Here is a 22,893-nt window from a genome sequence, read left to right on the forward strand (position 1 = left end):
GGAGACCAGGAGAAGCACCTGGCTCCTGCCTTCGGATCAGTGCGGTGCGCCAGCCGCGGCGGCCATTGGATTGTGAACCAATGGCAAAAGGAAGACCTTTCTCTCTGTCTCTCTCTCTCACTGTCCACTCTGCCTGTCAAAAAAAAAAAAAAAAAAAAAAAAAAAAAGAATCAGTGGATGGTGTTGCTTAAGCTCCCTGCATTCTTGGGCCAGACCTCCACAGAGGAGAGGGAAGCTGGCAAAGTGCTCAGCACAGAGCTGGGGCGAGGAAGGCAGACGTGAAAGGGAGAGGGCACTGAGGAAGCAGGGCAGGCCTCACCTCACCTCAGGGTCCAATGGGAAAACAGGAGCCATTCCAGGTATTTCAAATAGAGAGAATTCAATGTAGGGAATCCACTCTTCAAGTGAGGGAAGAGCGGAGAAGCTATTTAGGGAACAGAAAGCCCAGAAAAAGCACCGACAGGAAGCTGCTCCCAGCCCTGGGCTAGAAGCACCGAGAGGGAGGCAGCGGTTTGCATGAGCCACCCCGGGAGGCCAGCAGCCCGTTGGATGTTCCCCACCATGTTTCTCAACCGGCTGCTTGTGGCAGGAACTTCCCCACTGAGTGTGCACTTCCCTTCCTCGGCTGCAGTTCTGGGGCACAGCCGCTAACAGGCTGCTTCCTGGGCCCCACCGCTTGTCCACGGCTCTGTGCCTCCCTGTGCCCAGAGGGAGAGCTGGTGCCTGCTGAGCTCCACCGCCAGGGTGTGGGGAGAGATCGAGGACTGAGGAATGCCCCGAAGCCCAGGAGGCTGACACCTCTGTCCCACTACCTGGACTCCGAACAGCACCACCCTCAGGGGCCTTTTATTTTTGCTTTTTAGAATTTTCATTTATGGGGCTGGCATCTTGGCATAGTGGGTTAAGCTGCCACCTGTGACACTGGCATCCCGATTGGGCACCAGTTCATGTCCCTTGCTGCTCCACTTATGATCCAACTCTCTGCTAATGTGCCTGGGAAAGCAACGAACGATGGCCCAAGTGTTTGAGCTCCTTACTCACAAAGGAGACCCAGAGGAAGCTCCTGGCTCCTGGCATCAGCCTGGCACAGCCCTGGCTGCAGTAGTCATTTGGTCAGTAGATGGAAGATGGATTTCTTTTCTCTCTCTCTGACTATGCTTTACAAATAAATAAATAAATAAGTCTTTTAAAACTTTTTTTTTTCATTTACTTGAAGGACAGAGACAGAGAGAGACAGACAGACAGAGACAGACACAGAGAGACTCTCTATCTGCTGGTTCATTCTTTCAAATGCACATCAAGACTTGGCCAGCCTGAAGCCAGGAGCCCAGAATTCAATCCAGGTCTCCCATGTGGGTGGCAGGGACCCAAAGTGCACATAAGCAGGAAGCTGGAGTCAGAAGTAGAGCCACGACTCTAAGCCAGGCACTCTGATATGGGGATGTGGGTATCTCAAGCAGCAGCTTAATTGTAATACCAAACCCACCCCTCCCTGGGTCTAGAGGCCAGCTTTTGACAATGAATGGATCCACAAATTTTTCCTGAACAAAACTGTATGCCAGGCACCATCATGTTATCTTGGTTTTAACCTGACTCCAATCCTGTGAAGTGGATTTTATTATAGAATTCCATTTTATAGATTGGTAAACCAAGGCTCAGAAGGGTCAACCCACTTGCCCAGGGTCCCTACACTAAGATGTGGCTGTGTTATCTTTTTTAAACATGATACACTCTTTTTTTAAAAGATTTATTTATTTATTTGAAAGACAGAATTAAAGAGAGGCAGGGAGAGAGAGGGCCTCCATATGCTGGCCCACTCCCCAGATGGCCACAATGGCCAGAGCTGGGCTGATCTTAAGCCAGGAGCCAGGAGCTTCTTCTGGGTCTCCCACGCAGCTGCAGGGGCCCAAAGACTTAACGCCGCCTTCTACTGTTTTCCCAGGGCATAGCAGAGAGCTGGATTGGAAGTGGGGCAGTTGGGACTCGAACTGGCGGCCAAATGGGATGCGGGCACCGCAGGCGGCGACTCTGTTATTTTACATCGATTCTCCCCGAGCCTTGAGGCACAGACATGGAAAATCCTTGGCATTCACCATTACAACAGTCGTGGTTTCAGTGTCTGAGGGTGACCTCCAGGGTCGGGGACTTTCTGTCACATGGAGCACTGGCATAAGACAAGGCTGGTGGCACGAGGAAGCCCCCAATGTCAAGGTGTGAATGAAGCAGGCTGAGCTCCTGGCCGCACCCTCAAAGGGAGGCCTGGGGAACTCCCAGGAGGCGCTGGATCCATTTAGCCGGCCCCCTCCTGGACTCATGTGACCTTGAGCCAGTTCCTTTCCTTCTCAGCTGTAAGACGAGACTCACAGCCTGACCTTGAAGGGTTCTCGTGAACACCACCGACACACATGACTGCACTCCCACACGTGGGGCTCCTGTGACAGAGCGGCCGCTGCTGGGGCAGCGATGCTGATCGTAGCCTTGCAAACAGAGGCGGGGCTCAAGGCTTCGCAGTGGGCCTCAGGGGTTGAGGTGGCAAGACCTCCATGGGCAGTGGCACTGACCACAAGGGGCCACGGTGGCCAGGAGGGTCCGGCCCAGTGAACTGAGAGGGTCAGGCTGGTGGGAGGAGTGGATGCTCAGAGCTTTGGCCTTTGGGCTCACAAAGGCTTGGGTGGGAATGGCTTTACCAGGGCCTTACTTTTCTCATCTCTAAAATGCCCATTTCCCAGGGGTACATTGAGTGGATGAAGTGCACAGTCCCGAGGCACCTGGGATGGGCCTGACACAAGCCAAGTGCTTGACGGATGTCAGGGGTGACTGTTTCAGCATCAGTGGTCTCTGTGGTCTTTGAGAAGCCGGGACCAGAGCTCCAGGCCGTGAGCAGAGCTCCTCCCTGCCTGCAGTGCTGATTCCTGGGCCTCCGCAACCTCGGGTGTGCCTGCTTCCTGGCTCTGGCTTCCTCTGGGACAGTTCCTCTAACCCCAGACGGAGCCATTTCCCCATCACTTCCCATCAGGTTCGGGTGGGGGGTGGCCAAGGATGACGGATCCTCCTGCCCCTACTGGGTTTCTGGGCAGTGAGGCTGGGTAGCAGCTGTGAGGCACCGGCTCCCGGGTCTGACCTCAGCCCCAAGGTTGCGCCGAGTCTCCCACCCCCCACCCCCAGCTGCTGTGGCCTGGGGCTCCAATCGCCTTGCCTTCCTGACCTCAAGGCACTTGTCACTTATCGGGACCTGGAATTATCTTATCAGCTCGGTTATTGGTTTACATGTGCTGCCTCCCCACACTGGGGAACAATCCTGGAGATGGGCCTTGTCTCTGTATCTGAAAGCCCCACTTGGCAACGCTCACCAGGCACCCCTCGTCTTTGCTCAGCGAGCAAGAAGCAGCACGAAGAGGGATGTCCTGCGGGGGAGGCACAAGAGCCCTGGCCAGAGGTGCAGGAGGCCTGGGTTCCCAGCCTCGCTCCATGACCCTGGGGCCTCGGCCTCCTCATTTGCACTGTGAGGTCCTTGGGGAGGTGAGCTTCAAGACCCTTCTGGGTTCCAAAGGTCAAGGTCCCTGTAAGCCGCACCTCCAGGGAAGCTCATTGGCCACTGGGGAGCAGGAAGTCTGCTCCCATCTGGGCCGCCAGTGAGTAAGCGTGGAGAATTCTTCCTTCCCTCAGGGCTGCCTGCCCTAGCACGGGACTGGGGGCACGTCCACACACACTGTGTGAGTGTGGGTGTATGTGAGTGCAATGTATGTATCTGTGTATGTGAACATCCATGAGCAAGCGCCTGAGAGGGAGCAGGTGTAACTGTATGCATGTACACTGAGTGTGGGCCTGAGTGTGCATGAGCTTGTGTGTGCATGTATGCACATGCACACAACCACACACATTTGTGCCTACTCATATAGGCTCATACACACCCACACATACCCAGTCACACCCACATCATGCTTACATACTCAGATTTGCACATGCTCATTCTCTCACCGTCCACACTTTCCTGCACACATGTTCACGCAGTCAGCCTGTATACACACTTCCATAGTCACACCTACTTCACACACACACACACACACACATACACACACACACTCCTGTGTAGCCAGTTGCTGTCCCGCAGGGTAACTCACATAACCACATACAGACCCACTCAGTTGCACACACTCACACACACACGCTCACCACCCCCCACTCCCGCCCTGGCCTGCAGGCAGCTTGCCCCTGCTGAGTCGCCCAGGACTGGCCTTGTCTGATGCCTGCTCACTGCTCTCTTTCCTCCTTGGTTTTATTTATTTTTCTTAGGCATGATGAGCATATTTGGAGAGTATGCTATTTTCACCCTATCTGGAAGCATATTTCCTCATGGCCATGAGCTTGGCAGATCAGTGAGCAGACTCCTGGCTGCCGGCATGTGTGCTGGCAGGGCTGAGGACAAGCAGGAGGCAGACCCGAGAGCCCCAGAGGCAGGAGGGCTGGGGCAGCCTGGGCTGGGGCCGCTGCCTGCAAAATCCTTCTTGGGTAACCCTGAGCTCAGGGTCGCTGTTCGCTCCAAAGGCAGTGTGGCCTCCCTTTTGGTCCTCCCATCTGCCTGGGGCTTGCCCACCGGATCCTTAGCACCTCTGTTTTCTCCGAGGCAGCAGGGCCTTTACAGATTGTCTCATCTCTCTCAATTTTTAGAGGACAAAACGGGACACAAGAAGGCAGGCGTCTGGTGCAGCACTGAAGACATCCGCTGGGAAGCCCACATACCACATCAGAGAGTCTGGGCTTCAGTTCTTGCTCTGCTGTTGATTCCAGCTTCCTGCTAATGTGCACCCTGGGAAGCAGCAGGTGATGGCTCGGGTAGTTAAGTCCCTACCATCCATGTGGGAGACTTGGATTGAATTCCAGTCTCCTAGCTTCAGCCTGGCCCAACCCTGGCCATTGCAGGCCTTTAGGAAGTAAACCAGCAAATGGAAGATCTTCTCTCTGTGTCTTTCTCTCTCTCCATTTATCTCTCTGCTTCAAAATAAAGTAACTTCAAAAAAGATTTTTTAAACCAAAAATATGTTCTATTTAGTGACTGTCTGCTCTGCCCCAACCTGCCTGTGGCCCTCTGCATGCATCCTCTCATTTTAGCCGCATAACCACCTTGAGAGGTTGTGCCACTACTCTCCCATCTCACAGATTAGGAAACTGAGGCTCAGAAAGTTCCAAAAGACATGCACAAGGCAAACAGCAGCAGAACTGAAGCAGGTCCCTTCTGTCTTCCTATGGCTCAGGCACAGCACTCACCCTGCAGAGCCGCCTGGAGGTGGTGGGGGCTGGGAGGCTGGCTCTGGCTGGGTGCTGGAGATATGAACTCTCCAAGGGAGCACACTCAGTTGTGCTCAGTTGTGGCCTGGGTGGCTGCCATGCCCAGTCAGCTTCTAGCTGGCAGGTGTTGACCGTAATGGCGTGGCTGTGCAGCAGAGCCTTCTGGGAAGGTGGATTGCACTGACGAAGCCTGGGAAACCTGATGCTTAGTCTAGTCTGCACTTCTTTCCTTTTGGATTAGGGCTCTTCACCCACAGGGTCCAATGTGACAGCCCTGGGAAGCAGGGCAGGGCAGGTGGAGTCCCTGGCTGGTGTCCCCACTGTGTTGTCACACGGACGGTGCTCAATCATTGTTGGCTACAATCAAAAGAATTTGAAAGGGTTTAAATAGGCATGTCTCCAAAAAAGATATACAATGGCCAATAAATACATAAAAAGATGCTCAACATTACTAATTATTAGGAAAATGCAAATCAAAGCCATAAGGATATACCACTTCACACCCACTAGAATAGCTGTAATAAAAAAAGATAGGGGCTGGCATTGTGGTGTAGCAGGTTAAGCTGCTGCCTGCAACTCCAGCATCCCATATGGGCGCCGGTTCAAGTCCCAGTTGCTCCACTTCCGATCCAGCTCCCTGCTAATGCACCTGGGAAAGCAGTGGAAGATGGGCAAACTGTTTGGGCCCCTGCTACTTACTTGGGAGACCTAGATGGAGTTCCAGGCTCCTGGCTTTGACCTGGCCCAGCCCTGGCTGTTGTGGCACTTGGAGAGGGAACCAGCAGATGGAAGATATCTCTCTCTCTCTCTCTCTGTCTTCCTTTCTCTTTGTAACTCTGTAAAGTAAATGAAAAAAAAGATGGACAATAGTAAGTATCGGTGAGGCTGTGAAGAAATCGGAGCCCTCATCCACTGCTGGTAGAAGCAGAATCATGGCAGTTCTTCAGACAGGTTAAGCTAAGTCAATCACAGATTCTGCAGTTTCTCTGCAGAGAACTGAAAACATTGCTCACTGTCCACAAAAGACTGTATAGCAATGTTCTTAGCAACATTATTCATAATACTCAAAAGCAGAAACAATCCAAATGTCCCTCAAATAACGAAGGGCTAAACCAAATGTGGTATGTCCACACAATGGAATATTACACACTCATAAAAGGGAAGGAAGGCTGATATACTCCTCAACATGAATGACACTCAGAAACATCGTGCTAAGTGGAAGAATCGAGATGGGAAAGACCTCCTATTATACGTTTCATTGTACGAAATGTCCAGAAAAGGGAGCCCAAAAGGACCCAAAGCAGAGGAGGGGGATTGGGAAGTGATAGACAATGAGAATGGGGTGATGAAAGTGTTCTAGAATTAGACAGTGGTGATGGGCGCACAGCTCTGTGAGTATACTTACACACTGGGCTGCACGCTCACGGAACAGAGTTATGTATCAATCACATATTTAAATGAGTCTAACCAGAAATAAGAACAAAAGAAGGGACAGAGGAAAGAAGGGAGGGGAGGCATGAGGGAGGGGAGAATGGTCAGATGGCTCAATGGGGATGAGATGGGGAGGCCCAGAATTACGAAATACTTTTTCCAGGTCACAGGGAGAGATGTCATCCCTGCTGGTGCAAACGTGATGAGAAGGACCCCGACGGCTCCTGCTTGTTGAGCACGTCCACTCTCCTGTGTCTGGCAGTGTGTGGGCGCCTCCACGTGCACGACCTCATTGAGTTCCTTCCGTGGCCCATGTGACAAGCACATTAGCATTCTAAGTGTACAGATGAGGAAACTGGCTGGGAGACCCGCCGTGACGTGCCCAGGAGGCATCAGAGCTTACACATCAGGTCCCTCTCCAGACGGTAAGGAAGTGGCTGTATGTGACCCAGTTTTTGTTTATTCATTTGCATGACAGCCCCATGCTCAACACCAGCAGACAGACAGGAATGTGAGTAGGTGCTGCTGCTGCTGCTGCAGCCCCCAGGCTGCCGGGGCCCAGGGAGGGGCGCCCTGGCACTCAGCTCCACAGCTCCACGCAGGTCCCCAGGCTCGGGCCAGCCCCCTTAGGGGCAGCAAACAGCATGCACCCAGTCAGCTGAGGAGCTCAGCTGACTCTGGCCCAAAATCTTTGGGTTTTGGATAAACAAGAGCTGCCTCGTTTCACCTCTGTGTGACCTTTCTATGCCCCAAGGACCCAGGCCCTGGGGACTGTCCCTTGTCACCCAGCTTGTGAGAAGCCCTGGGCAACAGAGCCAGGTGCAGGCCAGCTGTGAGTGTGCTGAAGACATTTCCTTGCCAGCCCCTCTGTGAACTGCTAAGACACAGTTTGTAGGAAGCTGTCCAGTCGGGACTCAGTCCTGGCTCTGCTACCTGCTGAGTTCATCACTTGACCTTTCTGAGCCTCCATTTCTATCTGTAAAATGGGGATAAGGGCTCTTTAGGATTGTTGTGCATTATTGTAAGCCATATCATTACATTGACAGTAGGGTTCACTGAGGTGATGCATGGAATTGAGAGGCCTGACTCAAAGTTAAGACTGTACAATATCAACCCTCACTACTGTGGTGAAGCCATGAACCTAGACACAGAGCACCCTAGCCCACCCCAGGCCAGCAACCATATTTGTACACTTGCAGGCAAAGTCACCTTCCAACCCCAAAATGCAGCATCCATTGCATGTGACCATGCATTCACACATGCACACGCACACCCTCAAGCATGTCTATTCATACCCAGGGACACAGAGTTCATGATCTGAAAGCATACTGGCACATAGGCCTGCACACACACACACACACACACATGCAAACACACACTTGCCATCTCCTCCTTGCATGTGAACACGTGCGCCTGAATTTGTATTCATTCACATATGCAGGTCCTCGCCGTGGATTCGCCAATCTCAGGACCACCGGCCCAGTACTGGCCACAGCCACAGCTAACCCTGGGTTGTCCAATGGGCTCAACACTCTCCCCTCTCCGAGCCTTCGCCGCTGTTGTCCTCTTGGCCTTGCATGTCCCTCTGTCTGACCAAGCCCTCTCACCCTTCCCTGCAGGAAGCTGCCTGACAGCGCCGACCCTGGTTCCCTTTGCCTACGTTGGCCAGATTAGCCTGCCTAGTGTTATGCTTGTGTCCTCCCCAAGGAGAGCCCCTGAGTGCACTCAGGATAGTGGCCGTGGCTCGCTTGTCCCTGTGTCCCCCTCCAATGCCCAACAAGAGCGCTGGCGCTGGAAGGAGACATTGAATTTTTTTTCGAAAAGATTTATTTACTTATTTATTTGAAAGGCAAGCGTTACAGAGAGAAAGGTCTTCCACCTGCTGGTTCACTCCCCAAATGGCCACAGCAGCCAGAGCTGGACTGGTCTGAAGCCAGGAGACAGGAGCTTCTTCCAGGTCTCCCATGTAGGTGGCAGGGGCCCAAGGCATTGGGCCATCTTTCACTGCTGCTCCAGGCACATTAGCAGGGAGCTGGATTGGAAGTGGAGTGGCTGGGACTTGAACCGGTAGGAGGCGCTGAATTGAAGCCACCCATGGGGATGTGTGACCCTTTGGGGCTCCTCTCTCCTTTCTGCGCCAGTCACTGCTCAGAGGAGACCAAGTCACTGCTCAGAGGAGACGGGCCAAACCAGGCCCTGAGGCTACTTGCCCAGCTACTCACCCTAACCTGCAGGCAGATCCTGGGAGGCGGGGCTGCTCTGTGCGCCCTTCCTGGCACTGAGTTCTCCCACGGCTTTCACAAGGCACCGCTGCCTCCAGCCCCTGCTGCCCTGACCACTGGCCCCGGCCCCAACCCCAACCCCGAGAGCAAGTCCCCCCCGGGGCTTGGCTAGCGTTGGGGTGGACCTCAGGGCTTGCTCTGCCTGCTCTGGGTGACAGACTCTTACAGGCCAGGAAGGAGGCAGCTTTTGTGAGGGGCCTGAAGATCTGCCCTCCGTGTTGGAATCCCTCAGGTTGCTGGTCAGTGCAGAGTCCTGGGCTACTCCAGCCTTCCCCAGTAAGAAATGCCAAGGTGGAGCCCGGGAATCAGCACTAACAACAACCACTCTGGTTTCGTCCTGGGTGAGGGACTGAGAGCCGCTTGGCCTGTTCCAAATGTTGGCACTACCTCTCACTAGCCCTAAGACATGTCCCCAAGACACGCCTTGCTGAGCCTCCACTTCCCTATCTGTGAAGTGGGAATACGAGGGGTCGGCACTGCGGCACGGCGGGTTAAGTTGCCATCTGCAGCGCTGGCATCTCATATGGGTGCCGGCTCAAGTCCCCGGCTCTTCCACTTCAGAGCCAGCTCCCTGCTGATGCAACTGGGAAAACAAAAGAGGATGGTTCAAGTGCTTCAGTCCGTGCACCCCTGTGGGAGATCCAGGAGAAGCTCTCGGCTCCTGGTTTCAGCCTAGCCCATCCCTGGCTGTTGTGGCCACTTGGGGAGTGAACCAGTGCATAGATCTCTATGTTCTCTTTCCCTGTTTCTCCTTCTATCGCTCTAATTCTGACTTTCAAATAAATAATTAAAATATGGCCGGTGCCGTGGTTCACTTGGCTAATCCTCCGCCTGCGGTGCCGGCATCCCAGATTCTAGTCCCGGTTGGGGCGCTGGGTACTAGTCCCAGTTGCTCCTCTTCCAGTCCAGCTCTCTGCTGTGGCCTTGGAGGACAGTGGAGGATGGCTCAAGTGTTTGGGTCCCTGCACCCGCATGGGAGACCGGGAGGAAGTACCCGGTTCCTGGCTTCGGATCAGCGCAGCGCTGGCCATAGCGGCCATTAGGGGAGTGAACCAACGGAAGGAAGACCTTTCTCTCTGTCTCTCTCTCACTGTCTATAACTCTCTCTCTCTGTCTCTCTCTCTCTCACTGTCTAACTCTGCCTGGCAAAAAATTAAAAAATAATAATAATAAAAAGTAATTAAAATAAATCTTTGAAAAAAATAATTCATTAAAAAAAAAGTACATAGGGGCTGTTGCTGTGGTGCAGTGGCTTAATGCCCTGGCCTGAAGTGCCAGCATCCCATATGGGCGCCAGTTCGAGACCTGGCTGCTCCACTTCTGATCCAGCTCTCTGCTATGGCCTGGGAAAGCAATGGAAGATGGCCGAAGTGCTTGGGACCCTGTACCCACGTGGGAGACCTGGAGGAAGCTCCTGGCTCCTGGCTTCAGATCAGTGCAGCTCCGGCCGTTGCAGCCAATTGGGGAGTGAACCAACAGATGGAAAACCTCTCTGTCTCTACCTCTCTCTCTCTCTCTCTCTCTCTCTCCTCTCTCCGTGTAACTCTGACTTTCAAATAAATAAATAAATCTTTTTTAAAAAGTGTACATAAATTAAAAAAAGAAATGGGGATATGAATGGTGTCTATCTCATGGGACTGTGGTGGAAGTGAGATGCCAGGCACAGTGCCTATATGGACTCAAGCCATGCACACTGTGTCAGCCCCTTCCTCCCACCCTGGGGATTCTGAGTGAGGGGCACAGTCTCACAGTCCAATATGGAGTAAAGGCCCATAGAAAGCCTCTGGGCTGCAGGAAACCTTGGCAGGGCAGGTGTCTCAGCCAGGACGCCCTGCCACCTAGTGGCTGGGGTGTGGGACCACGCCCAGGGCTCCGGTCTCCGCAGGCTGAAGTCCAGGGCCCTGGCTAGCTGCCCACAGCTCAGACCCTGCCTCCTAGCCTATTGGCAGCCTCACTCTGTGCCCTGGCTACTCTGCCAGCCTACCTGGCTTGACACCAGCCCTGGCGCTTCTTCTGCTTTGTAATAAAATAGGTGGCTCAGCTTTCCCTGGCATGGAGGTAGGAGGGAGGGAGGGAGCCAGGGGAAAACAGGTCCTTTAACAACCTCTGGTTACACTCTGATATTCCAAGGGGGTCACTGGCCCCCCCAAACCAAGTGCCTCTCCCCCCAGGAAAGAGCCCTTCTTACTTGTCTGTCTTTCTTTCCCGGTCCTTCACCATTCACTCTTTCCAAGACTCTCATGAATGTATCCATTCATTCACTATAGAAGTGTTTGCCAGGGGCTTGGGCTCAATGGTGGTCACCAGGGATTGGCCAAGTTTTTCTGCAAAAGGCCAGCAAGTAAACATATTAGCCTTGTGGGTCAACCCACCCCCCTGTAGCAGCAAGAAAGTAGCTGTTGGGGCAGGCATTGTGGTGCAGCCTGTTAAGCTGCCACCTGCAACAGCAGAATCCCATATGAGCTCAGATTAGAGTCCCAGCTGCTTCACTTCCAGCTCCCTGAGTTGTGCCTGGGAAAGCAGGGGAAGATGGCCCAAGTACCTGGGCCTCTGCCACCCACGTGGGAGACCCAAACGGAGTTCCAGGCTCTTGAACTCGGTCTGGTGCAGCCCTGGCCATAGCAGCCATTTGGGGAGTAAACCAGCGAATACAAGATCTCTTTCTCTGTCCTTCTCTCTCTGTAACTTTGCCTTTCAAATAAATGAATGCATTTTTTTTAATAAAAAGAAAGTAACTGTTGACAATATGTAAACAAATGGGTGGATGTGGCTGTATGCCAACACGCACTTTAATTGTGGGTGTGGACACTGGAATTTCATATAATCTTCACGTGCTATAAAATAGTCTTTCAATTTTTTTAAACCATTTAAAAATGTAAAAACTCTTCTTAGTTTGCAGGCCATAGAAAAGAGGCTATGGCCAGTGGGCCCGAGCTTGCTAGCCCTGAGCTGAGGATCCTGGAGGCAAGACTGCAGCGTGTGCCACGCCCCATCTGTGCCACTACTTCTAAAGGAATTAAGACCTTTGAAGACAGGCCAGCATTTTAAGCTGCGTTTGTGAAGCCAACATCCCATATCAGAGCGCTGGTTCGCATCTGATCCAGCTCCCTGCTGATGTGCCTGGGAAGGCGGGGGAAGATGGTCCAAGTGCTGGGGTACTGTCACCCAATGGGAGACCCAGAAGAAGCTCCTGGCTTCAGCCTGGCACATCCCTGATGCAGTCTGGGGAGTGAACCAGCTTCTTTGCCCCCTGCACAACCATCCCGCTGTCCTTCCCAAACCAGCCCTCATGGACACCTGGGCACAGGAGTATGTGCACGTGAGGAGCTCTGAGCTCTTCCGCTCCAGGGACAGCTGTGGAGGAGGATAAGGCTGCCCCACTGGAATTGAGCCAGTGGGCGCCCACCTCACCTGCCAGCTGTGGTCCGTGGGGGTGGGCAGGCTGCTCAGGAGAAGCTCATAGAGCTTCTCAGCCACTAAGCTGAACACCTTGATCTTCCAGTCGCCTCTAAAACACCCCCAGGTACATGTCCAGCCTGCTCTGCCTTCCAGAACAGCACCCCTCTGTCCCCTCTAAGAGCTCTACTGCCTTATCTGGGTTCAATCTTTCAAAGCCTCATCTCTTTGTGAAGTGTTACTACTTATTAAGGTTTTATTTATTTATTTATTTTTTTGACAGGCAGAGTGGACAGTGAGAGAGAGAGAGACAGAGAGAAAGGTCTTCCTTTGCCGTTGGTTCACCCTCCAATGGCCGCCGCGGCAGGTGCGCTGCGGCCGGCGCACCGCGTTGATCCGATGGCAGGAGCCAGGAGCCAGGTGCTTTTCCTGGTCTCCCCTGGGGTACAGGGCCCAAGCACCTGGGCCATCCTCCACTGCACTCCTTGGCCACAGCAGAGAGCTGGCCTGGAAGAGGGGCAACCGGGACAGAATCCGGCGCACTGACCGGGACTAGAACTCGGTGTGCCGGCGCCGCTAGGCGGAGGATTAGCCTAGTGAGCCGTGGCGCTGGCCTTAAGGTTTTATTTTGCAGTGTTCCTTCCACTTGAATTTAAGCTCATCAGGGGCCAGATCCGTCTGCTCTAATTCTTATGACTGCCCTTTCAGGACAGAGATTCCTGACGAGTCCCATAGATGAACACACCGAGGTCACCCAGTTAGTGAGTGGCAGAATGAGGCTTCAAGGCCAGGTCTGCCTGGCACTCCAAAGCTTGCTTCTGAGCCTCCACACGCTGGGGGTGCATGGGCTTGGGGTCCTGCAGTCTGCTCCCAGCAGCAGGAGGCGTTTCTAGGAGCCCTGGGAATGTGCTGTGTGGCTGCTGTGGGAGGCAAAGCCAGGGGGGCTGCACTCTCGCCCTCCTGGAGCTTCGTGGATTAGACAAAGATTTCTGATATATTTTAGTTTTTTCACTGCAATGCAGGCTGCACTGAGAGCTAAAAAGGGATACAAAGTGGTTTAGGGGTCACCATCTCATTTGCTCAGGCTGTTGTAGCAAAATACCAGACAGCAAAGGCCACTAGAAGGAGCCTGCTTAAGAGTCGACTGGTAAGGGCTCCTGACAGCTAAGGCCTAGAGTGTTTTGAGGAAGAACAGAGGTGGTGAGAAGGTAAATTGAGGCCAAACTATAAAAGGGCTTAGACAACAGAAATGTATTTCTCACTGTTCTGTTCTTGGAAGATCAAGACCGAAGTGCCAGCCAAACCAGGGCCTGGAGAGTTACCTCTTCCTGGCTCACAGTCAGCCTCCTTCCTACCGCACTCAGATAGCAGAAAAGAGATCATTATCTCCCACGACTATTATTTTTTTTCTTAAAAACTGTTCACAAAAAAAATTTTTTGGGGGGAGCAATGCATGGCACAGCAGATTAAGCTTCTGATAGTGATGTTGGCATACTATATTGGAACACCAGTTCAAGTCTTGGCTGCTCTGCTCCCAACCCAGCTTCCTGCTAATGCACCTGAGAAACAAGCAGATGATGGCTCAAGTGCCTGGGTTCCGTATGCCCACGTGGGAGACCAGGCTGAAGCTCCTGGCTCCCAAATTCAGCCTTTCCCAGCCCTGCCTATTGTGTCCATTTGGGGAGTGAATCAGCAGATGGAAGATCAGTTTCTCTTTCTCCCATTCCCTCTCCCCATTTCTCTCTTGCGTTCTACCTTTCAAATAAATAAAGACATCTTCAAAAAATTTTTTTAATTTGAGAAGCGGAGACAGAGAGAGAGAGAGAGAGAGAGAGAGAGGCTGTTCCTATCCACTGGTTCACTCCTCAAGTACCTACAACAGCTAGGGCTGAGCTGGGGCTAAAGCTGAGATCTGGAAACTCAATCCAGGTCTCCCACATGGGTGGCAGGAATCTAATCCCCTGAGCCACCGCTGCTGCCTCCCAGAGTCTGCATTAGCAGGAAGCTGGAGTCAGGATCTGGAGCTGGGCATTGAACCTAGGCACTCTGACATGGGATGCAGGTGTGTCAGCCAGCATCTTACCTACTGGGTCAAATGCCTGCCCCTCATGCTTCATCAATCCCATCATGGGGGCTGTGAAGACCTGGTTGCCTTCCCAAGCTGTAACATATGTATTTTGAGGGGACCCAAACATTTAGTCCAAAGCAGGTGCTTACTGGAATATTCAGGAAGGTTAGGACAGTGGGGTCTTGGCGGGTGGGGGGGGGGAACAGGAGTGCTGGCAGGAAGACACTTTGGGCAGAGAGGTTGGCAGGAGCAAAGGCAACAGGACGGTGCCTGAGGACCAGCAAGGGCTCCCGTGGCTAGGGCCTAGGGTGTCCTGGGAAAGGACGGTGACCGTGTGCAAGGTGAACAGAGGGTGGGCTGGGGCCAGACCATGAAAGGCCTAAAAGAGATGAGGAAAGAACTGGGCTCCCTACGACCTGCAGAATCAATATTGCATGAACATTCTAGGAGGCCAGTGTTTTGGACTAAGCACCCACACTGGGCCCCAACAGACCACACTACAAATCACAGTGGGGTCAGCCATGCTAAAGCTCCATGTCATCAGAGCAAAACTAAGTGGTCTTCCGTTATCAGGAGAATGCCAACAACCAAACCTCACAAATAGGCTCGATTCACTCAGCATCACCCCCAAGCTCCCTCTGCCTTCATCCTTACACAGGGACGGTTACGTGAAGTAACTGTTAGCCAATCAGTTACTTTTCTGTTGTCCTGCCTTCCTTTCTCTGGCTTCCGAGGAAAGTTACTTTGAAGCAAACAGTATGCTTTTTGTCCTCTTTGCCTTTTCAGCCCTCCTCTGTCTGTCAAACCAACGTCTTCTGCACAGCCCACTGGAATACTGGTTCTACTTTACGGAATGCAGCATAGCCTGGTTCTGGAATCGCGAGTGAGCTCAGTGAAGATCTCCGTGCTGCCTTGTCAGTGACTGTGCACGTTGGGTGCTTCAGCCTCACAAAGCTTTTCCAGTCCCTTCTTCCTGTCTGCTCTCACAGTTCCTAGCATACAGGCTGGAGCAGGAGCCTGGCTGGGGTCACCAGCTGTATAAATGGGAACAATCACTGCACCTCTCACTGCTCTTTGACAACGTGACTCCATTCTCAGAGCTTTAGGAAATTTCACAAACCCGTGTGTGTGAAAATGCTGCGTTTAACTTCCGGTCTTCCGTTCTCTCTCTGTAACACGAGGACAACTCCTGGCAACCTAATTGAGAGGTTGTGGCTGCGTTTTTGTAAACCAGTGCCAAAGGCAAGATTCAGGATAAACCCTGGTGAGTTGGTTTCCCTTTTGGCAGATGAGTCCAGAGAAGTTAAGTGTTTCTTGGTCGGTGAGCTGGGCTTTGGTTACTTTTACTGTGTCTCTTAGCACTGGTCACATTTAACTCATTTGGGATAAAGAGTGAGAAACGCACCACCAAATGAGAAGGGAGAAGAACCTAAGCGCAGGCGCACTGACAGAGCCCGCTTACAGGATCGGAACTTCCGTGTCCCGCCCCCGTCGTCTCAAAGTGACCAATCAATGAGCGAGTCTTTCCGTGACGCCATCTTCTCGCGACGAAGCTGGTTGGCGGCGGTGTTTCCTGGTGCCAGAACCGAGGGGCCGAGGCCATGGGCAGTCAGGAGGTACTGGGCCAAGCGGCCCGGCTAGCCTCCTCGGGGCTCCTCCTACAGGTACACTCTGCCCGGCCGGCTCCACCCTCACGGCAGGCGGGATTCGCGGGGGAGGAGACCCGGCGGCCCCTGAGAGCTCGCCTCCGGGCAGACACATCTTCCCTGGGGACCCTTCTGTGGAGAGGGGGTTAGTAGGAGATCGTGGTAGGGGTGAGGGGCGCCTGAGCCCAGAGTTGGGAGCCTACTTCAGAGTTGTGGCTAGGCGGCTGCGTACAAGCGCCTTTCCTCCTGAGTATCGTATTTCCCGTAGGACAGAAAGAGAGAGAGAAAGATCAGGTGGCGGGAGGGGTGGCATTTCGTGCTGGAGAATCTTGTGTTTTTAAGGCAAGGGGGTCATTTTCTCCATGTCTCACTCCAGAGCCTCAAACTCTGGCTCCCCCTGAGTTCAGAGAGACCATATGGTATAGCTAAGAACGCGGATTTGGGCTCAGTCAGGTCTGGACAGGAACTTCAGTACTTGATGCGTGACTGAGGACGAGTGACAGCACCTTCAGACCGTCAGCTCTTCATTGGTAAAATGGGAGTGTTAATAGCAGGTCATCAGCTTGTGGCAGGGATTGATTGGGGTCATTCAAATCAACGTCCTTGCCACAGTTCCTGGCTTTGTAGTATGCACGTAATAAACGTTGGCTACATACTTCCTCTGTGTGATCTTGGACACAGCACTTCACCCTCTTGGCCCTGATTTTTCTCCTCTGTAAGATAGGATACAGGCCTGCCTCATGCAAAGTCCGAATCCACCCTCCACTTTGCCTTGCAGGAACATCTAGATTAGGCGGACTTGGGTTTGCTAGATGGCGGCCCTTGGGAAAATCACTTGACTTCTCTGAGCATCAATTTCCTCATTTTAAATGAGAACTGTGATGCAATCTCATAGTCATTAAGAGGATTAGATGAGGCCATGCCTGTTAAGTGCCTAGCACATTACAAGTAAATACATGTTAGCTTTATTTATTTATTTATTTTTTTACAGGCAGAGTGGACAGTGAGAGAGAGACAGAGAGAAAGGTCTTCCTTTGCCATTGGTTCACCCTCCAATGGCCGCCACAGCCGGCGCACCGCGCTGATCCGATGGCAGGAGCCAGGTGCTTCTCCTGGTCTGCCATGGGGTGCAGGGCCCAAGCACTTGGGCCATCCTCCACTGCCCTCCTGGGCCACAGCAGAGAGCTGGCCTGGAAGAGGGGCAACTGGGACAGAATCCTGCGCCCCGACCTGGACTAGAACCCGGTGTGCCGGCGCCGCATGGCGGAGGATTAGCCTAGTGAGCCGCGGCGCCAGCCCAGCTTTATTTTTTATTGTGGTAATAAGGATCTTCTAAATGGTCACTGAAGGAATGAAATGATATAGTCTACCTAACACTAGAAAAGAGTGCATCTGATATGTGAGCCATCTTCACCCAACCCTGTTTACCCAGCTTTTTTTTTTTTTTTTTAAGATTATTTATTTGAAAAACAGAGTGACAGGGGGAGGGTGTGAGAGTTTTCCATCTGCTGGTTCTCTCCCCTAGTGGCCACAACCCCTGGGGCTGGGCCAGGCTGAGGCCAGGAGCCAGGAACTCCATCTGGGTCTCCTACTTGGTTGGCAAGGGCACAAGCACTTGGACCATCTTTTACTGTCTTCCCAGGAACATTAGCAGGGAGCTGGGTCAGAAGCAGAGCAGCTGGGACTGGAACTGGTACTCTGATAATGGGACACCTGTATCGCCAGCAGCGCTTAACCTGCTGCACCACAATGCTGGCCCCTACCCAGGTTCTTTTTCTGTTTCACAACATGAATAACTTGAGTTCAGTGCTTTATCCACAATGCTGATTTTTTTTTCAACCTTTGATGATACCTTTCTATTACTGGCTTTGTTAAAAAGAGTTGAGGCCGGTGCTGCGGCTCACTAGGCTAATCCTCCACCTGCGGCACTGGCACCCAGGGTTCTAGTCCCAGTTGGGGCACTGGATTCTGTCCTAGTTGCTCCTCTTCCAGTCCAGCTCTCTGCTGTGGCCCGGGAGGGCAGTGGAGGATGGCCCAGGTGCTTGGGCCCCTGCACCTGCATGGGAGACCAGGAGGAAGCACCTGCTCCTGGCTTCGGATCGGCGTAGCGCCGGCTGTAGCGGCCATTTGGGGGGTGAACCAACGGTAAAAGGAAGACCTTTCTGTCTGTCTCTCTCACTGTCCACTCTGCCTATCAAAAAAAAAAAAAAAAAAAAAAGAGTTGAAATAGAAAACGTACTGGTTTAGGAGTCAGGTGGCCTACCTTTACCAGCTAGGTTACTTGTTGGCATTTTAACTGGGCAAGTTGCTTCTTGCCGAATCTTACTTGCTTTCTCTGCATTTTCCTAGTTATTTTTAAGGGTCAAAAATCAACAAATGTGAAAAATTCTTTTTCAGACTGTAAAGTCCTTTCAGAAGTAAGTGAAAACTGTTGCTATTAAGATCACTTTGGCCGGCGCTGCGGCTCACTAGGCTAATCCTCCGCCTTGTGGCGCCGGCACCCTGGGTTCTAGTCCCGGTCAGGGCGCCGGATTCTGTCCCAGTTGCCCCTCTTCCAGGCCAGCTCTCTGCTGTGGCCAGGGAGTGCAGTGGAGGATGGCCCAAGTGCTTGGGCCCTGCACCCCATGGCAGACCAGAAGCACCTGGCTCCTGCCTTCGGATTGGTGCAGTACGCCGGCCGTGGCGGCCATTGGAGGGTGAACCAACGGCAAAGGAAGACCTTTCTCTCTGTCCACTCTGCCTGTCAAAAAAAAAAATCACTTTGAAGGGCAACTACTGGGTAGCATGACCTTTCTTAGTGAAAACCTTTATCTAAACCATTTAGGAAATAGGTGTAGGGTCAGAGATATGTTTCTTGAACAGTGGTAACTTTGAAGGTAGCATAATTGTGTATGTGGATTTTTCTTTTTAAAATTTATTTATCTGAAAGGCAGAGTGACAGAAAGAGGGGGAGAGACAGAGCTTCCATCCGTGATTCACTCCCTAGATGGCCGTAACAGCCAGATCGTAGTCAGGCCAAACCCAGGAGCCTGGAACTCCATCCTGGTCTCCCACGTTTGTGGCGTGGCCCAAGTAGTTCCACTGCCTGCCCATTAACACATTAGCTGGAAGCTGGATCAGAAGTGGAGCAGCTGGGTCTCAAACCAGCACTCCAATATGGGATGCTGACATCACAAATGGCCGAGTACCTGCTGCACCATAACACTGGCCCCTGTGTACCTGCTTTTAAAAAAATAGCCCTGATGTTTCAGTTTCTTGAGTGTTTTGATTCAGCGTTTCACAAATTACAATATAACTACTTAAGGTAACTTTGCAGTTAACATTTTATTCTGCAAGAATTTGAGTGTTTATTCTGTCTTAACTCAATCTGCCTTTCATTTCTACAGATTTTTAAAAAATACTTTTAACCTTTACAGTCTCATTTGATGCTGTGATCGGTCCTATGAGATGGGAAACCTCACTTGACAGAGCAGGATATTGAGACTTAGCACAGTTAGAACCTGATGGGTGTAAAAGGTAAATGGTGAGTTGAGGCTCTCAGCCGAATGCTTTCTCCAGCCAAGACTCCATGAGCTGGTCCCAAGCCTTTAGAGAACAGCACTTGCTTTGTATGTGTGTGCACGCATGTTTGTTTGTTTGTTTCTTTCTTTCTTTCTTTCTTTTCTTTTTTTTTTTTTTGAAAGGCAGAGTGGACAGTGAGAGAGACAGAGAGAAAGGTCTTCCTTTGCCATTGGTTCACCCTCCAATGGCTGCCGTGGCTGGCGCGCTGCGGCTGGCTCACTGCGCTGATCTGAAGCCAGGAGCCAGGTGCTTATCCTGGTCTCCCATGGGGTGCAGAGCCCAAGGACTTTGGGCCATCCTCCACTGCCTTCCCAGGCCACAGCAGAGAGCTGGCCTGGAAGAGGGGCAACCGGGACAGAACCCGGCACCCCGACTGGGACTAGAACCCGGGGTGCCGGCGCCGCAGGCAGAAGATTAGCCTAGTAAGCGCGGCGCCGGCACACGTTTCTAAAGAGAAGCTACAGAGCTTTTGTCAGTTTCTCAAAAGATCACCGTTGACTCAATAAAAATGGGCGTGGTGATATCTTGGCTTTGGAGACCTTGCTGCTCTGTGACACTTTAGGAAGAGTGTGACTTTGCTGTCACTCTTTGGTCATATCCTTCCCTAGACATTTCAGACCACGGTAGTCCATTGCTGTACTCTAACCTTCCGGATTGCAGCTCTTGGCAGATAGCCGTGAGAGTGCTCACCACAGGAAGTGAGCTGTCCGTTGCTGCTGGGATGCAGCAGGGAGTCACTTGGTGAGTGGACTTGCAGTGCACTCAGCATCCCCATTTAGCAATCCTCTTTAATTGCAGCTGTGTATTTCTCTATGTCTCATGGGAAGAATTCTTTACTTAGGTGGTTTTCTTGCACTGACTGATTTGGAAGTCTTACCATATGTCGTTTTCAAATGACAGTAGCTGGACTGTGTCTCTCTCCACCCTCCTACTTATTGTTGCCATTGTCTTTTTTTTTTTTTTTTAGATTTATTTATTTATTTAAAAGTCAGAGTTACACACAGTGAGAAGGAGAAGCAGAGAGAGGGAGAGACGTCTTCTATCTGCCAGTTTACTCCCCAGTTGGCTGCAACAGCTGAAACTGTGCCGATCAGGAGCCAGGAGCTTCCTCGGGGTCTCCCACATGGGTGCAGGGCCCAAGCACTTGGGCCATCCTCCACTGCCTTCCCAGGCCACAGCTGAGAGCTAGACTAGGAGAGGAGCAACCAGGACAGAATCTTGTGCCCCAACCGGGACTAGAACCCCGAGGTGCCAACAGCGGTGGCCCTCTTTTTTTTTTTTTTTAAGATTAATTTATTTATTTGAGAGGCAGAGCTACAGAGAGGCAGAAGCAGGGAAAGAGAGAGAGAGGTCTTTCATCTGCTGGTTCAATCCCCAGATAGCCACAATGGCTGGACCTGAGTCTCTCTGAAGCTGGGAGCAAGGAGCTTTTTCCAGGTTCCACATGGGTGCAGGGGCCCAAGGACTTGGGTCATCTTCTACTGCTTTCCCAGGCCATAGCAGAGAACTGGATCAGAAGAGGAACAGCCAGAACTCGAACTGGCACCCATATGGGATGCTGGCACTGCAGGCAATGGCTTTACCCACTATGCCACAGCAATGGCCCCCAGTAGTTTCTGTTTCTAAACACACCAGAAGGTTTGGTCCAAGGGGCTGGGCAATGTGGACCACTAATTAGAATTCTCTTTCTGTTTCCTGGAGGGCTTGACTTTGGAACCAAAGAAATTCACTGAATCTATGGGGGCCTGCCTCTTCCTGTCAGCAACTCAGGGAGATTTCCAAGAGCCTCCCTGGATTCTTTGACTACGCACAGGAGTGCTGAGAGATGCCAAGGAATGCAATTGCAGAAGAAACAAGTGCCTTAGAGGACAGTGCAGGACAAAGCTTCAGTATATCATCCTGTCGTGTTAGGAGGAGCCGCCATGTTGTCCTCATGTGAGCAGAGTCAAGGTTCCCAACACAGCTGACCCTTACATGTTTTTCTCTTTCCATAGGTGTTGTTTCGGTTGATCACCTTTGTCTTGAATGCCTTTATTCTTCGCTTCCTGTCCAAGGAAATCATTGGCATAGTAAATGTAAGGTGAGAGAGGCTGCCCCCGGGCACTGTCCATAGCTCACACCCCTCGCCAGGTAGGCTTCAAACTGTGCCCCTGTGTGTGCCAGAAGCCGAGTGTTTTGGCAGTGGGCTGAGGAGGAGCATGTAGGGGCGGGGGGCATGAGCAGGTGGCGTCGCTGGACCCACAGAGTGTTTTCCGTTAGTAGCTTCCAAATGCACGTTTCTCTGCCAGCTCTTAGACGTCGGGAGCAGAGTGGGAGTAATTCACTGCAAGGCTGGTCTCAGGTACAATCCTGCGTTTTTGTCCTGCTGACGGCAGAGGAAGCAGGAATTGTGTGTGTCGTGAGGATGTGCTTCGTGATTGCAGGTCTGGAGCAGCCGCCTTCCTGCCCGCCTCAGTGATTCTGTCACTGGGCCACAGTTCCTGGATGGGAGCTTCGCGCTTGTGTTAGTCCTCGGAGGCTTTTGGGTAGCTGACTGGCTTTGTATTTGAGACGCAACTTATTTCTCCTCCTTTCCTGTTTGCTATTCAAGGACACCCACACTTATTTTATATTCACAAATGACACAAAAGTGTATGAAATTATGTGAGTGCTTGGAATAGCTCGGCTTTCGGGTGTGTCTTCATGTCCTGGTAAACAGACAGTATGTTCTAGACAGCACTTCATGTCTGGTACTTACCTAGCATATGCGCTTGGCTCTGTTCTCAGAGCTCAGTGGCAGTTCTCAGACTAGGACAGACCAAGGAGTCTTCGGAGGAACTTTGCACTAGGTAGAGCTGAGGAAGGACCCAGGAACCTGCAAAGAGGCCTTGAAGTAGGGACCACACTTTGAGAAATGCTGCTTTAAAAAAAAATTATTTGGGAGCTGGTGCTATGGTGCAGCAGGTTAAAGCCATGGCCTGCAGTGCTGGCATCCCATATGGGCGCTGGTTTGTGTCCTGGCTGTTGTACTTCTGATCCAGCTCCCTGCTAATGTGCTTGGAAAAGCAGCAGAGGATGGCTCAAGTGGTTGGGCTCCTACATTCACATAGGAGACCCAGATGAAACTTCTGGCTCCAGACTTCGGCTTGGCCCAGCTCTGACTGTTGGGGCCATTTGGAGAATGAACCAGCAGATGGAACATGTCTGTCTGCTTCCTTCTCCCTCTCCCTCTCCCTCTCTCTGC

At 52.1% G+C, this 22,893-nt stretch overlaps 1 protein-coding gene and 1 long non-coding RNA gene across 4 annotated transcripts in view; one reads left to right on the plus strand and one right to left on the minus strand.

The window, feature by feature from the left end:
- Nucleotides 1-1,777: 1,777 nt before the first annotated feature.
- LOC127492333 (uncharacterized) lies at nucleotides 1,778-11,765 on the minus strand. The gene is made up of 3 exons (XR_007921568.2): nucleotides 11,188-11,765; nucleotides 5,986-6,122; nucleotides 1,778-5,643 (listed from the first exon to the last, which is right to left on the minus strand). It is a non-coding gene; the product is annotated as an uncharacterized lncRNA (long non-coding RNA).
- A 4,204-nt stretch (nucleotides 11,766-15,969) lies between these two features.
- RFT1 (RFT1 homolog) overlaps nucleotides 15,970-22,893 on the plus strand; it is a 50,286-nt gene continuing 43,362 nt past the window's right edge. Inside the window, exons 1-2 of one of the 3 annotated variants that reach the window (XM_070050720.1) lie at nucleotides 15,970-16,127; nucleotides 21,665-21,750. In XM_070050720.1, coding sequence (XP_069906821.1) covers nucleotides 16,065-16,127; nucleotides 21,665-21,750 — 149 coding nt within the window. In that variant the 5' untranslated portion in view covers nucleotides 15,970-16,064. Of the gene's footprint in view, nucleotides 16,128-19,540; nucleotides 19,633-21,664; nucleotides 21,751-22,893 lie in introns of those variants that run through there. The other 2 variants (XM_070050721.1, XM_070050722.1) reach the window with 2 other exon arrangements.

Source organism: Oryctolagus cuniculus, chromosome 10 (genome assembly GCF_964237555.1).
Source record: "Oryctolagus cuniculus chromosome 10, mOryCun1.1, whole genome shotgun sequence".
Classification (NCBI taxonomy): domain Eukaryota; kingdom Metazoa; phylum Chordata; class Mammalia; order Lagomorpha; family Leporidae; genus Oryctolagus; species Oryctolagus cuniculus.